The sequence below is a fragment of the Papilio machaon genome, chromosome 25 (assembly GCF_912999745.1).
Source record: "Papilio machaon chromosome 25, ilPapMach1.1, whole genome shotgun sequence".
NCBI lineage: Eukaryota > Metazoa > Arthropoda > Insecta > Lepidoptera > Papilionidae > Papilio > Papilio machaon.
The window spans coordinates 2,489,598-2,506,011 of record NC_060010.1 but is presented as its reverse complement, the minus strand read 5'-3'; the positions used below and the strand labels follow the sequence as shown (position 1 = coordinate 2,506,011).

At 33.0% G+C, this 16,414-nt stretch overlaps 1 protein-coding gene across 2 annotated transcripts in view; it reads left to right on the top strand.

Moving 5' to 3' along the window:
* The window catches only part of LOC106711244 (laccase-4-like), a 56,599-nt gene extending 41,903 nt beyond the window's left edge, over positions 1-14,696 (top strand). For both annotated transcript variants that reach the window (XM_045684322.1, XM_045684321.1), the window contains exons 2-11: positions 6,669-6,730; positions 8,668-9,308; positions 9,500-9,657; positions 9,894-10,037; positions 11,011-11,200; positions 11,444-11,567; positions 12,203-12,314; positions 12,707-12,809; positions 13,113-13,299; positions 13,498-14,696. In XM_045684322.1, coding sequence (XP_045540278.1) covers positions 6,676-6,730; positions 8,668-9,308; positions 9,500-9,657; positions 9,894-10,037; positions 11,011-11,200; positions 11,444-11,567; positions 12,203-12,314; positions 12,707-12,809; positions 13,113-13,299; positions 13,498-14,243 — 2,460 coding nt within the window. In that variant the 5' untranslated portion in view covers positions 6,669-6,675 and the 3' untranslated portion in view covers positions 14,244-14,696. The remainder of the gene's footprint in view (positions 1-6,668; positions 6,731-8,667; positions 9,309-9,499; positions 9,658-9,893; positions 10,038-11,010; positions 11,201-11,443; positions 11,568-12,202; positions 12,315-12,706; positions 12,810-13,112; positions 13,300-13,497) is intronic.
* The last annotated feature ends 1,718 nt before the right edge of the window (positions 14,697-16,414 follow it).

Genomic DNA, 16,414 nt, shown 5'->3' with positions numbered 1-16,414 from the left:
AAAGAAATATTGACGAATAAATCAGAAAGCGAGGTAGATATCACGTGTGCGATGAGTTTCATGTTTTGAACACATGGCACTTCTGACAAGTCGCTATCTATAGTGCGAGAGACTAATCTGACCTGGTGGGTAAAAGGCATCCTTAAGTCAATATTGTAAAAGTGCCATAAAATCATTGTACGGCTCCTGTTTTACTCTTGTCTCGTGTGTTTTAATTTTTGATTATTATCTCTGTCACTGTCATAATATAAATAAGCTTCTTCTTCATGAATATTTTTAAAAGAATATATTTACACGGCGTCGGTGGCTCAGGGGTTAAGCACTTGACTTGCAATCTGCTGGTCCTGGGTTCGAATCCCGTCATGTACCAATGTGTTTTTCGATTTTCGATTTACATAAGTACATTTATCCGACGTTCTTACGGTGGTACAACCTGCACATATCTGAGAAGAAATTCAATGATATATGAAGTCAACCAACCGGCACTGGGCCAGCGTGGTTGAATATGGCCTAGTCACCCCTAACTCGGGGTAGGCTCCGAGCCCCTCTGTGGGGGCGTATAGTGAGAACTGATGATGATGATATTTACACGAATCACCGAAGCATGCATTTTTCAATTTATCATAACCTCATTTTAAGCTACAATTTTCTACAAGGTTTCTACTCCCATCATTTAGTCACGTCTAGCAAAGGTCACATTATACAGATAGTTCCTCTTCAACATATTTATAGTATCGTAACAATAAAACATTATGCTAATACTTTATCAATAATTAACCATGAACAATGACGTCATAGTATGAGATAATAGAATTTAATAGAGTAGCATCATTGTGATAAAATTATTTACTAACATTCAATAGAATAATGCAGGAAATTCAATGGGTTTTTACTGACGAGAAATTCATATAAAATAGTCATGTCTCTTTCATTCCCTGTGAAAAAAAAAAACTGAGACAGCAATATTATCTCGGCAATGGAAACCACGAGTTTGTTTATGTTTACAGTGACTGGTATCTTTCATGAATTTCTACTACTGTAAGAAACGACTTTTTCTCTTATTCATGATTTTAATATCTTACTTAACTTATAATATACTTGCGTAATTATTGCAAAATCCCGTTTGTTTGTTTCACACCTGATATTCTAATATGGTCTCGAAACTAGAATATCACTTATGTCTGGCATAGTGTTTCCGTCCACTTACAAACCTGGCTGCTTTACAGGTAGAAAGTTTATTAACTTTGGCACATACAGTGTTTAAAATTATATTTTTCTTTTTTTTTGTTATTAAGTTTAGTTACCGTACGTCTCATATTAAGTTTAGTCCCTGTATCAGCTGAGCTGGCCACCTTTTGCAACGTTTTTGAGCTTTTTGTTTTAATATTAGTTCATAATTTTCTTTTGTGTGGCAATAAACGTTTATTATGTTTTATTCTAAATAGGTATTTATTAAACTAGAATAAATCTTTCGAACTCATCGCCACTCATCAGATGGGATCGGGTGGACAAGAAAAAAACGTAATATTTTAATTTGAAAACAAAGTGAGATTCGAGTTGAAACCAGCGTTAATAACAATTACATGACCTTCGCAAACGGACACTATAAAGGATCCAATTTAAACCTTTGTTTCAATGACTACTGTTGTATTTTGAATATATATGTATATAGGAAAAAAACTATGACTAATGTGATCAAAAGCCGTGCCTTGCATTCTCATTTACAAGGTCACCCTTAATGAAGGTTGAAGTTTCGACATAATCGTGGAGGAAAATTGTTGATCTCATTATGTTTTTAATGTAATTTCCATTCAACCTTTTTCGAGAGACCCTTTTTACAGGTAAACGCTGTGAAAAAGTTTTTACGAATACGACATTTTGGAAGGAATACGTATGCGGTATTTGCTAATTTATTTCCATTTAAAACGAAAAATATACTTTAAAATATGTTTTTTGAATACATTAATTTCCATAACGATTTCAATTTAGATGTAAGACTAAGATGTAAGACTAAGATGTAAGACTAAGATTAGTCATACATTGCACTAATGCAATTTATAGATCAAGTAAATAATCCAAAAACATTATCATTTTGGTATCAACCAAAGAGCATTGCACAGAACACTGCACATAGCACCTTTCTCTAAGCTGCGTTAGAAAGCAAGGACGAGTGAGTGTTACAAGCCCCCAATTCTTACGACACAGAGATAACCTGCGTACTATACACTGAAGTAAAATGATTGCTTGTTACCTCCTCGGGTATGTCTAGTATAGTATTGTAATATCTGTGTTAATACATAGCTTAGTTATATACTTCTGTTGCTGAGCTGCGTTCTGATGTACATAGATGCCAATCTTATAATATGGCCGGTGTCAAGGGCGCTGCTATCGCTGTTTGTACTGTCACAAAATATATAAAACCTACTTTTATACTATTAAAAAAATACAAAATAGTGAACAAGGATCTTGTGACACTTTTTGATATTGACAGAGTAGCGCTAGTGAGGTGTCATTGTTTAGTTTTACTTATACCCACCGGGTGCCGTCGGTCTGCCTGCTGGTCTAACATTGACATGTTTCATCATCTGGGTTTCGATCCTAGGTTTTCCAGATAAAGGTATCTTTCTCAATTTCAATCGTCATTCTCTTCATCACGTCAACTTCCAACTCGCACATCTGTTTCTAGGACTCTCTCTACATAGATATACATATTAAAAGTCCTCCTTGTGACATGCGGCAATTACTCATTACATCAGTAATTTATATATTGGAACGAAGTTCCTTATGGCGCGTTGTGAAAGGGGGCTAGACGGAAAAAATTCTTACGAAAAGTTGTCACGACACATTTTGCTATAGTAAGTATGTTAACGACGAATGAGCGCTACTTCACCATGGCAACGACGTGACAATATATAACGAAAATTCATAGAAATAAAATGTACTTCTTGTGAAGACGTAAGTTTTTTATTCATAGAATAAACATTGATTCCTTCACTAATTAATAGAAAGGAACTTCGTTCCATCCGGGTGTCCCTTGACACCTCTCAAGTTTTTTTTTTTAAATTATACTTCGTGCCTTTAAAAACAAAAAAATACAAACTAAGTTTGCATTGTATATAAACAATTACATTTGGTAAAAATGCGAGGCATGACTATGCGTTGTCATTGACACGGATTCAAGTTTGTCGTTATGATTTACAACCAATGCCGTTGTAGTATTTTAGATACTGTTAGCGATAGTGAAGCGATTTTGTTGCGATATTGGTGGGCTGTTGAAAATATTTTTTATATGCCTATGAGTTTCCCCCTCCCGAATCATTTGTACAAAACAACAATAAGTAATACAAAATCTGAACACATCTCTCTCTGCCTATCTCGTTTCCCACATTGTGGTGGGGTCGGCTTTCCTAATCAGTTTCTTCCACTTCGCTCTATGCTCGACATCTTCGTTAAAATCTGAACACACCATCGAGCATAAATGTCACAACAAAATATTGTTGAAATTAAACTAATTTACAATTTTAATATAACTAAACATTGCCTATCTGTCAAATAGAAAAATAAATATATTTATTTATTAATTTTAGTAAATACGTAACCTTTTAATAAAATTAAAAAATCAAAAATCAATTAATATATTGATTCAAAAAATTGCCATAGCTAAATCGTATTAATTTATCAGAATAACTCCAGAGGTCATTCAACGGAACGTTACGTCAGGCGCATCTCAATCATGTGACCGGTTTGTTTTTCTTCTATACATCTCGTTTGCACATCGCGATACTTGATTTAAATTGAAAATACGTCATAGCTTAGTGATTAGAGTCCATTGTTACTACCGGATCATGGGTTCGATACTAAACCCACAAAATAATTGTTTACAAATTACATACACGTATGACAAATTGTTTACCTGTATAAATAAATTGTTTAATACAATAAAAGGTTCGTGCTTTAAATAGTTATTGTTTATGATGTTTACACCTTTTACTTGATATTAACTTTAAGTTAATAGCGTCTAAGTTAATCTTACATCCTTGAATATAACAACAATTATGGCCACTGATCACTATTATTTCTGAAGGACTTTATATGAAACTCTGAATTGAAACGTCTGCGTGGAATTAAAAAAATCCAACCCATGTAATCCGGGAATAGTGTAGCCAACAGTGAGAGAAATTTTTCAAACTAGTTCAGTAGTTTCGGAGCCTATTCAATGGAAATAAACATGATGAGATTATGGCAGAAGGATCTCATTAAACTAATTGACTATTACTTTTTTATGCTTCGTTATTTTATCATTTTTATTCTTTAATACTAATATTGTCACGTGGCCATAAACGTGTTTTGAGTCGGGTGGATTTTGAGCGTGAGTCGTAAACCTGTTAGATTTAGGGTAACAACATTATTCGATCATGTACTGGTTCCGTGCAAACTGAACATATTCATTGCCTTGACTTGCTTAGCATTTATTACGTTTTTTTGCCACCAGATTGCGTTAGGTTAGTGATAACTGTGAAAATCTTTGCTTGCTATCTGCGTGTATTTAAAAAATATTAACATGTAATTATTATAATTATAATTTTGGAATGTAAGAAAACAGAATAAGGACTGTTTTGGTGATAATATATGGCGATATATATGCATGCCCATTTTCCTATACAAATAATCTCAACGCGTTATCTACACTTACTAGTAAAGAGAAAAAACATTTTTATTCTTCTATGTTTGTAAGGAATAAACTTAAAAACTACTGGACAGATTTTAAAAATTCTTTCACCATTAGAATTCCACATTATCGATGAGTAACATAGGCTGTATATTGCCTTTGTTACATATACCGACTGCTTAAAGCTGTTCGAGTTAATTTGTCCTTAGAGGTATATATTAACATGTTGTAAGTGTACATGGCTTGAGTAATCCATACTAAGGGGACTTTTTAATTAAACTAACAAGACATAATCCTTACAAAACATTTATTTTAAACTAGCTTTTACCCGCGATTCCGTCCGCGCAGTATAAAAAAATGCACACAAGTTAAAAAAGTTCCTATGTCCGTCTCCTAGTTCTAAGCTACCTCCCCATTAATTTTCAGCTAAATCAGTTCGACCGATCTTGAGTTATAAATAGTGTAACTAACACGGCTTTCCTTTATATATATAAGACTAGCTTTTTCCCGCGACTCTGTCCGCGCAGAATAAAAAAAAAAAGAAAACGGGGTAAAAATTATCCTATGTCCTATTCCTGGTTCTAAGCTACCTGCCCACCAATTTTCAGTCAAATCGATTCAGCCGTTCTTGAGTTATAAATAGTGTAACTAACACAAGTTTCTTTAATATATATAGATTTATTTATTTTTTGAATACATAATACTGCGCAATCACAACGTAGCAACTCACGTAAACACGCAAATACCTTAAATCCCCACGTACATTTCTCTAAAGTCGTGTCAGACTGTGTCAGACAGAAAAATGTTTGTTTTAAAAACGTGTTTACGGTTCCGTTTTATGTACGAACACATACGAGATATATGTGGTTCACTAAAGCTTTCATATATGAGGTGATCCTATCAAAGCGGTATGTTGTTTTAGGCGATCAGATATTATGTTTTTTACGAATACTTTTACGCTTCTTAAAAAAAAGGCATTTTTAATTGTTTTAACGTGTTTTAATCATAGAAGAGATTTTCAACGGTTCTTTTTTTTACCACAAATCCAAATGTTGTTTTAATACTGGCCAGTTTTATTTATCTATTACTACTATGGGTTCTACCACTGTAAATTACGTTGATTTAGATAAATAATTCCTAAGTGGTCCAAGTGGTTCCCTGGGATCCCAAAATCGTCTAGGTCGATTTTGTAGGTACCCCAAAGGGTATGTACAATGGCAGAAAATTAAATTGAGAGTTCACAAGTTCAAAAAGATACTTAGCAGCAGGAGGTTCACAGAAAACTTTTGAAAGGTAATTACGTAAAAAAAGTTTTAGAATCTCTGAATTAAATTCAAATTTAATTGTCTTTTTTCGTTTAAAATTATTTTATTCTTTACATTACAACAAAGGACGTAATAGACACAATAAGCGAGTTGTCTCCGTAAGTGCACTCAAGTGCCCTCTATCGCGCCGTCTCCTAACATTTTCATTAAAGATTTATTCTATTTTCTCGTGTTACCTCCTTCGCCTGTATTCACCGACTGCATTTTCTGCAGACATAAATTTTAGAGCAAGAATTTTTTAAGATAAGCTTAATACGTGATTATAACAAAAAAATGTTTTAATTTTAAGCTTTAACCCAAAAGCTATTTTTGCTTGCCTGTTTAAGTTGTTGAATTGTTAATTCGTATGTCCTAAACGGGCCTATAACTGAGGGTGTACAACATGAATAAAATCATATTATTGTTATCCCTCTCACTCTTTAAAAACAAAACAGAAAAACAATATGTTTCGCATGTACAGGTGTTTCGGCAGTAAAAACTCGCGATATTATCGTAAAAGAATACAGATTCTAAATGAGTTAATTTTTAAAAATAAATTATATGTTTTTTTTTAAATAACAATGATTTCTTACTTAACGTATTCTTGAAAGAAGATTTTATTTCTTCTTAAGGAAATATTACTTAAGGTTTATTTTTAATTTTTCTATTTTCATGTTATATTTGTTTTGTTTCAGATTTACAATGATGCATAGACATTACGCAGTTTGCATCTTGCTCGTGAGTCTTTCTGTTGCTTGTGAGTATCGTTTTTCTAACGTACTTTTATATTCTCGTGAGTGAACGTTTTATTTCATTGTTTCCTTACCAAGCCTATTGAAATGTTTCTTTCAATATTATTTTATAGTATAATAGAAAGAGATCTTTTTTACGCAAAAATTAGTAGTCGTAAGTCAGTTTCTTTGTTTAATCTGAGTCGTTAATAGGTTTTGAAATACTATTTGACTTCCTTCCGCACTCAAACTCAGCGATTACTTAAATTTTCATTTGTATTGATTTTTCATACTAAATTTACAATGAGGACTGTCAGTGCAGCGGTATACATGTTTATTGCAGTCTATCATTAGCTATACTATCATTTAAAAAAATGAATAAGATTGAATAACTAGTGATTACCCGCGGCTTGGTCAGCAGAGAATTAAAAAAATACCCTAAGTTACTCTCGCAGACATAAGCTGCCTTCCAATAATACATTTTTACGGAGATTAGCTGGAACAAACGTGGATTTGGGGACAAACATACAGCGATACTAAAATCTTATATGTTGGTTATTCGATAAAAGCAATGCAAATACATCATGTTCACGAAATGTATTTCATTTTTTTACAGACACTCCAATTTTTTTTCCTATAGAAAATGTATGTAAGAAATCCACAAAAGCGTATTTTTAATATCGCATTGTTTATCCTTGAAATATAAAGAAGTACTTAATTACTTTTTTAGGACGAAATATAAGCCTTAAGTCGCAGTTATTTATGAGTCATTGTATGTCCTTCTTTGATGCTGCGTTAATCCGCCTTTTCAATAAAAGGAATTCAAGATAAAAGCGTCTTATCAACACAATAATGCTCCATCCCATAGACCGTATAACTTGCGGATTTGAGCGGATATCTTATACTACATAGATAGTTGAAATGCACGCACGACTTGGTAAAATTGATACTTTGCGACCCAATTTTAGAAATAAAGTATATGTGAATAGGAAACAAATGCACCTTTACATGGAGGCATATCCAACTAATGCGGTCGATTGCGGTTACCATTGTTGTCTCTGTCTTTTCAAAGATAATTTAAGAGATAACAATATGAGACACAATAAAAGTTAAGGCGTGTAGGTAAGCAGTGCACATAAAAAATTAAAAACATAATTTAATTTAATATAAAGTTTCTGCAAAATTTTATTTACTATAACTTTTACATATATACTTGTTTGTAAATGAATTTTGAAGTAAAAGTATCAAGATATGGAAATCGCAGTACACAAGGTATAAGACGAATGATGCGATTAAGTTGAGCAACTCGAAGCCTTGATACTCGTAGTTGGACGTACAATTGCTTTGCCACGCTCCTATCCGCTACATGCATTATACATTATCAACTACGCTACATATAAACAAAAACAAACGAAATATGTAATACGTTAGTTAATATCTCTTCATTTGTTAATTGAAAAAAAAAAACTGACTGTGATATTCAGAACGTATAATCAAATAGGCTATACGTATAAAGGGATTTAGGCGGTCACAATGGAATTTATTTCATTTATCCGACGTTCTTACGGTGAAGGAAAACATCGTGATGCAACCTGCACATATCTGAGAAGAAATTCAATGATATGTGTGAAGTCAACCAACCCGCACTTGGCCAGCGTGGTTGACTATGGCCTAGTCACCCCTAACTTGGGGTAGGCTCCGAGCCCCTCGGTGGGGACGTATAGTGAGCTGATGATGATGATGATGATGAATGGAATTTATTAAGCTGAAAATTTCATTCATTCAAATACATTCATATGCTTGGAAAACTAACAAAGTTCAAAACTCAAAAAATAGAAGTGCACGTCGGCTTATATCTGATGAAATATGATAGACATTAAAAAATCAAGTATCGTAATCTGCACTGAATGTAAGCTAGGCCAAAATAATCGTGTTTTAATAAGCCAAAATTTATTTGTTGCAGATACGAAAGAAATCCTGAGATTTCCAATATCCGATGATATATCTACATTAACTACAGAGTACAGCAGTGAAGGTACATTCGAAAATTTGGAAGATCAATCCATAACAAGTGACTTAGAAGATACGAGAAAACGAGAAAGTGATAGTAATATAGAAGACGTGGAAATAAACGATGAAAATAATATAAAAGCTTTCAATCGTAGTCAACCTTTTAGGACACTAGAGAGTGCTTCCAGAGTTTTACTTCCAGCTAATTATAATCATTCTATAAACGATGTGCTATATGAAAGGAAACCAGAAAATGTTACTGAGATCACAAAAAATAAAAAGAATACAGAAGAGAACGTTGTTCGTTCACCTAGTTATAAAAAATCAAAAATCAGAGCTCACGTAAAATATGATGAAGTTACAGGTGAATTGATAAATGAAGATCATCCATGTCAAAGAGAATGTGTAGAAGGAGATGAACCTATGATTTGCCATTACCATTTCAATCTAGAATGGTATCACACAATGAGTAAAGCTTGTTATGACTGTCCGTACAATTTAACAGATTGTAATAGGATTGATTGTATACCAGCAGACGGTATGAGGAGAGCATTAAATGTTATTAATAGAAAAATGCCTGGTCCTGCTATAGAGGTAAATGAATAATTACAATTTGATCATTTGCCGTGAAAGTGATTGGTAGTGTTTGACTGGATAGTTTTAGACGGACTTATACCGTCTGGTATTAGAGCCGCACCAAATGGAAGTCTGTAATCTCTTCCTCTTTAGTTAACGAGCGTGAGTTTTGTATTGTTTGATGTTTTTATGATATTTGTTATTTCTAGGTTTGTCACAATGATATCATTGTAGTTGATGTGGAAAATGATTTGATGACTGAGAGCACAACAGTACATTGGCATGGGCAGCATCAAAGAGGAACTCCATACATGGATGGAACTCCATACGTGACGCAGTGTCCTATATTACCGGAATCAACATTCAGGTATTATTAATTTTGATATCACAAACACCCTGAAATTCTCATTAATTTTAGAGAATTCCAAATTAGAAAAATAGATATAGATCTTTTTATAATAAAGAGAAAAGAAGTGCTTCACGGTATAGAATAGGAAAGGATAAGAAAAATGGTGACCGCTTGCTCGTTTGCCACCTTATGATAAAAAGAATAATGTTCTTAAATTTATCAGACAATACATGGATTTTTTACCTATGTTTTAGGTATAAGTTTACAGCAACGCACGCCGGCACACATTTCTGGCACTCACATTCCGGTATGCAGAGAGCAGATGGCGCGGCTGGAGCACTGATTATTAGAAAACCCAGGACTCTGGATCCTCATGGTCAGCTTTATGACTATGATAAGTAAGTTTGTAACGTATGTGCAATATATATAGGCATTGGTCGTTGTTTAAGTGACATCAGATGATTTAGTTTATTTCTAATTTGTGGTCAAAAAAAAAATTTTTCAAAAATTATGAAAATACGTAATGTGGAAGAGATTTACAACCCTACATCGGCATTTACATAAACTGGCTTCAATTAAATACTGTTAAACGATTGTAATAATTGCGACTTTGTTCCATCGTTTTTTGTTTTAATTTGCTCGGTATTCTAGTTATTAAGCCCTTAGGTAATCTAATTTATCTAAATTACTAAAAATAATGGGTTTTACCTTAAATAATAGGAGGAAAGTAATTAGGAAGTTGCCTTTTAGTTTTTTGTTACAAGGCCTCATAACTATAGTTTAATGGTGATAGATAACCAAATATGACAATTTAGGTCGTCTGAACTCATTTATCTGAGAACTAATTTAGATTAATGTTCGAATTAGTAGTTGGTTATGTCCTGAATAATTTATTTAAGTATTTGTATAACATTAACGATTTAATACCTCTTCTCTATGTTAAAGAACTTTATGTAGATTGAAAACTGAATTTAATGCCTTTTATAAATAAAAAAGACTTTTGCTATTCGAAATTGATATTAATTATATAGTAGGTACAAATATTTATTTAAAATCCTTAGATAAAAGCCATATTAGTTAAACTGAAAAGTGCTGCGACATCGTCAAAAACAAGTTTACTGATATATTAGAAATTAGTTAGACAAAACTCCTCACCATCATTCTAAAATTAAACAAATTATGTACCATTATTGTCGTAGTCAGCTTATACATATACCTACTGAGGTAGGTAGTCTACAAAGCTGGTCCAGTGCAGGTTGGTTGACTTCCCACGTATCTAAGAGGATCAAATGTACTGAAATTCGAAATTCGACATTAATCCCTTAATACCTATGCTTCGGTTCTATTGTAATAAAAAATAATTTGTTTCAGGTCAGAGCATGTAATGATTGTAACTGACTGGATTCACGAGTTATCAGTATCTATGTTCGTCGACCATCATCACTCTATCGGTGACAACAAGCCTCCTACTTTATTGATTAACGGCGTCGGTCGCTTTAGGGTATTTAATGAAACCGCCGAACCTAAATATATGAAAGCTGCTACTTTCAACGTTGATAAGGTGGGTAGTAAAATATTAGAGAATTAGTTGATTCTTTCTGTCAATTTTTTTACCTTCAACTCAATCAAGTAATTAAAATTATTAGTGACCAATTTAAGACTCTAAACATGACAGTAAGATTGGTCAAAGATGGCGTGAAATCGGGAGCTTTTATAATGTGATGCCAAGTTCCGCTTTGATTTTTGTAACAGTCTCCAGAAATTTAGTTATGGGTAGTGTTATAATTATATTGTTTTCTTTCAGGGCTATAAATATCGTTTCCGTGTGATTAATGCTGAATTTCTCAACTGTCCCATCGAGTTATCAGTTGACGACCACAATATAACAGTAATTGCGTCAGATGGTTATGAACTGGAGCCAATAACGGGTAAGTTGGAAAATGTTTTTTATAACAGAAGAACTTTAAGCGCTTCCTTGACTGAAAGGTATGGTTAATGTTTTGTATTGATTAGCTTAATAAAAAGAAACCCACCGATTACATCATCATCTCCCAGGTCTTATCCCTTTAACATTTTTACACTTTAAGGTTTCATAAACCTTAAAGTTTTGGCTTAAGTTTTGTCTGCCTGTCTTCAACCCTACCTTCACATATTAAAATTAAATACAATAATAAAAACTAAATAATCATAGCTGATTTATTCAAAATAATTTCTAAAAATACATCAACAATAAACATGTGTAATAAAACATTTTATTGTTGGTTGGTTGTAAACAACACATTTTAAGCTCTTGTCACTTGATAGTGATCAACATAGACTTCAGTGGATCTGTCATTCTTTACCACCTCTATATTCTTTTATTGATCTTCATTCACTCCAATAGATGGGGTTGATCTGGATTTTTTATATAACAAACTAAACGATTACATACGGACATACATGTAATGATTTAAAACTGTTGCATGGAACTCTGCTATGTTACAAAGAAATTCAAAAGTAAAATATTATCTTAATTGATTGAATAATCCTTAATATTGTTTAAATTTGTTATTTAATTTTTTAGCCACATCTCTGGTAACTTATGCCGGTGAACGATATGACTTCGTTCTCGATGCCAACCAAGATGTTAATAACTATTGGATACGATTCAGAGGCCTCATGGATTGCGATGAAAGGTGAACTTGTTAACCAGACTTTTTTATACGAGAAACTTTTAATGGAGAGAAAGCATTTGTAGTCGGCATTACCGGATGGACGAATGCCCTTTAACTTAAATCATACTAATATTATAAATGTGAATGTTAAGATGGACGTTTGTTTGAAGGACGGACTTCGACCAAATTTGGTATAGATTTAGAATACATAGGTTACTAATTAAGTTTTTTTTTCTGATTCCGCGCGGACGGAGTGGCTGGCGACAGCTAGTAGTATAAAACAAACAAAATATTTTTCTAAATACCATAACAATTCTTTACTCATAAATTAGGTATATGTCAAGTGAAACAAAGATCTAACTAAAATTTTCGGAGAATTTCCTAGATGATAAATTCAATGATTTTTTTTGCAGGTTTACGAAAGCTAAGCAAGTAGCAGTATTGCATTACGAAGGAGCGCCGGACGTTGAACCAGAAGGAGATCCTACATGGGAAGAATTGCACAATGAAGGACTGGTAAGATTTCTTTGCCTAGATTATTTTTTAACAACGACCCTGAGTAAAGTATGAACATTTATTATTATCATTCATTCACTTGATCGAACTCATTGAAATGAATGAATGATGCGACAAATGTAGATCTGTAATCTATGCCTGAATGTTTAGTTAATGAGCTTTAGCGTTGGCGATTCTATTTCTTGTTTTAGTAGTATCTGTAGTCTGTTGTCTATTGAAACAATCTCAAAATATTAACCTTGAATTTGATTTTTATAGCTATTATTATGATCGTATGATCCAACAGTAATTCATTGTTTCCAGCAATTAAACGCACTGAACAAAGGCGAAGAGGAAAATGAAACGATAAGCGTCGCCGAAATGAGGTCGCTCCAGGGTTACGACGACAGTCTGAAAGAAATCGCCGATTATCAGTTCTATGTCGCTTATGATTTCTATGCCAAGAATAATTCGCATTTCCATAGATCGCCTTACTATGGTTATTACCAAGGTGAGTTGAAATTTTAATAGTACCATAGTTTCTAAATTGGTAGGTCCTCATAGAAGTCGCAAAGTAGTCCTTTTATAAGACAAATTGGCATCAAAATTGATTTAGAACGAATTTGTTGTGTATATATTTTAAAGTGATCCATCTTTCGCATTGTTGAAATTATCTTTCGTAGTTACTAATAAAATGTTTTTGTTTTAGTTCCTCATAAGGACAATCGTTTATATACACCTCAACTCAACCACATCAGTATGAAGATGCCAGCCAGCCCACTTCTTCTCGACAGACCCTCGCCAGACAACTTCTGCAACATGTCAAGCATCAGTGAGGATTGCAAAGAAGGATATTGTGAATGTTCACACGTCTTATCAGTCAAGAAAAATGCCGTAGTTGAAATTATCATAGTCGATGAAGGTGTAACTTTTGATGCAAACCATCCTTTTCATTTACACGGACACAATTTTAGAGTAGTAGGAATGAGACGTCTAGCTAATGATACAACGATAGAAGAAATCAAAGCATTTGATGAGGCAGGGTTGTTAAAAAGAAATTTGAAGAATGCTCCACTAAAGGATACTGTAACTGTACCAGATGGGGGTTACACAGTTATTAGATTCAAAGCCGACAACCCTGGATATTGGTTGTTCCATTGTCACATAGAGTTTCATGTTGAAATTGGTATGGCTTTGGTATTTAAAGTTGGTGAACATAAAGATATGGTTCCTGTACCACCTGGTTTTCCTCAATGCGGTAATTACATCCCAGATCATAGTATGGAAGCAACAGAAAAACCAAAGACAGATAGTCAATATATTTCTATCAATCATTGGTGGCCTGTCGTATTAATGAACAATAACAGTACTTCATCTTCATCTTGTTTAGATTCTATGAGTGCATTAGTAGTTCTATCTTTTGTTTGGTTATTAAAATTAGTTATTGATACTTAGATATTCAAATTCATTGTATTTATTTTTAAGATTACATTTCGTAAAACGAAATCATTGGTATTAACATAGATAAGATTATTTTGTACTTACAAACTTCAGATTCAATCCAATATATATTATGCGCTAGTTTATTTATAATGTATCATTAATATTTATTGGGCAGTACTTATATTTATTAACCTTATTAAACAATGCCTTTCACGTGACTTCTTTCTCACGTCATTATTAATCGGAAGAACCTAAATCTTTAATAATTTTATTTCTATGTAGGATAGATTTGAAATACGACCGATAAGCAGGTTCTTATGGTCTATCAAGAATAGTTTGCAAAGCGAAAAATGATTGTAATACTTAGTATTTATATAACAAAATTTGTATGAACATTTGAAATTAACAATTAAGTATAGATGAAGATTCTTAGTTGAACGTGCTTATTTCAAGCTCTGAAGTAATCCGTGTTTTGGATTATAATTTTCAAAGTTTTTTTATAGTATGGAAATCTTTACTAGTAAGAGGTATTTTGAAATTCTAGCCAAATCAATGAATTTACATGTATTTCAATTCGATTTACCAATGAAATTACAAAATAAATTGCGAATTGTCAAATTAAATGAAGTTATACATTTGAAGAAAATGTTTTGTAACGAAATGACATAATGTCGCTGATGATATGTGATATTACTTAGTTAATGTAAGTTATAATTTAAGTTAGTTGTTTTTTTAATTAAAAGTATTTTGCAATTAAAATGTATTAAAAGAAGCAAAAGTTGTTTTCTTTTCTTGGTGTAACCTAGAAATTTAGATTCTTATCTCTCATTTTTTTGAAATATCAAACACAAATAATCATACTTCTTGCTAATATTATAAATGCGAATGTTTAGATGAATGGATGGATGGTTGTATGTTTGAAGGTATCTCCGGAACGAGTCAACGGATCTTGATGAAATTTGGCACAGATGTAGAACATAGGCTGGAAGACCATATAGGCTACTTATTACGATTTTTTAAGTCCGCGCGGACGGTGTCGCGGGCGACAGCTTGTGTTTGAATACAAGTGAAATTTCACTTTCAATCTGAATTTGTCATTATAACATGGTTACAAAAGCAATTCGTAAACAGTTTTACAACAATGTTACCAGAGTGTGCAAAAAATTGAACTCCGCACACGTTTTTACAAATTTCCGGGCGAAACCATTACAGTTTGGAAAAGTTCTCTACCGTTGGACATTTGAATAAAGTAACACGTACATTGTACTTTTTTATTTCACCCACTATTCTGAAATATGTAGGTAGGGTGCCACTGTAAGCGATGACGTATGACATAAGCCTTTTACTAATCAGTTTCTTTTGGCAATGTATAAAAAAATGATGACATTAAAGCGTAGAAGCGAAGCAGAAGTGAATCTTGTGTTTGTCTCTATTCTTTATATCTATTTTTATTACGATTGCATTGATATAAGGGAGACAATTTCGTCTTTGGATATAGATACTTTTTCTAGACAACGGAGTAAGTGAACAGTGTCCTGATTACATACAAACAAAGGACATGAGTATGTTTAAGAAATTGAAACAAAAATTTTTTTTTTATTCAGGAAGTCGTTCACACGGGACCCACCACATCTAAGTTACGATAGAAGCCACATGTCCGGTGTGCAGTGGTGTATCGTACGTTTAATTTTGTTTATTCATACGCGGCAGATGCGTTCATATTTAAGTGAGCGTGAAGACGTATAGGACATTTTGCAGTCACGATTTTTGTGAAAAAGGAATGAACGAAATACATTTCTTATTCATACACATTCTTGCATTCACAATATTTCGGTGTAAAGCATTGTTTTATTTTCTTGGTTAAACTACTAAAGTGTGATGCTTAGTGGGTGTTTCTGCAACTAAATCTACACTAAAAGTTATCGTTAGTAATTACAAAATCTATCAATCTGTAAGTGCGGCTGATAGTGTTAGAACAGTAATTCAAATAACCAAATGAATTTTCATTCTTACATAATGTTTATTTCAGATATGACAGTGTGGCTTGTCAATAATGGGGTGAACACTTACATGTATTGGACTTGGCATGGTAGAGAATGCAAAATCATTTCGATGTAATTGAGCCCTAAAGAAGCGGACGAGGTGTGCCTAATCTTCGTCGATTACAAGTTTATGAATTTATA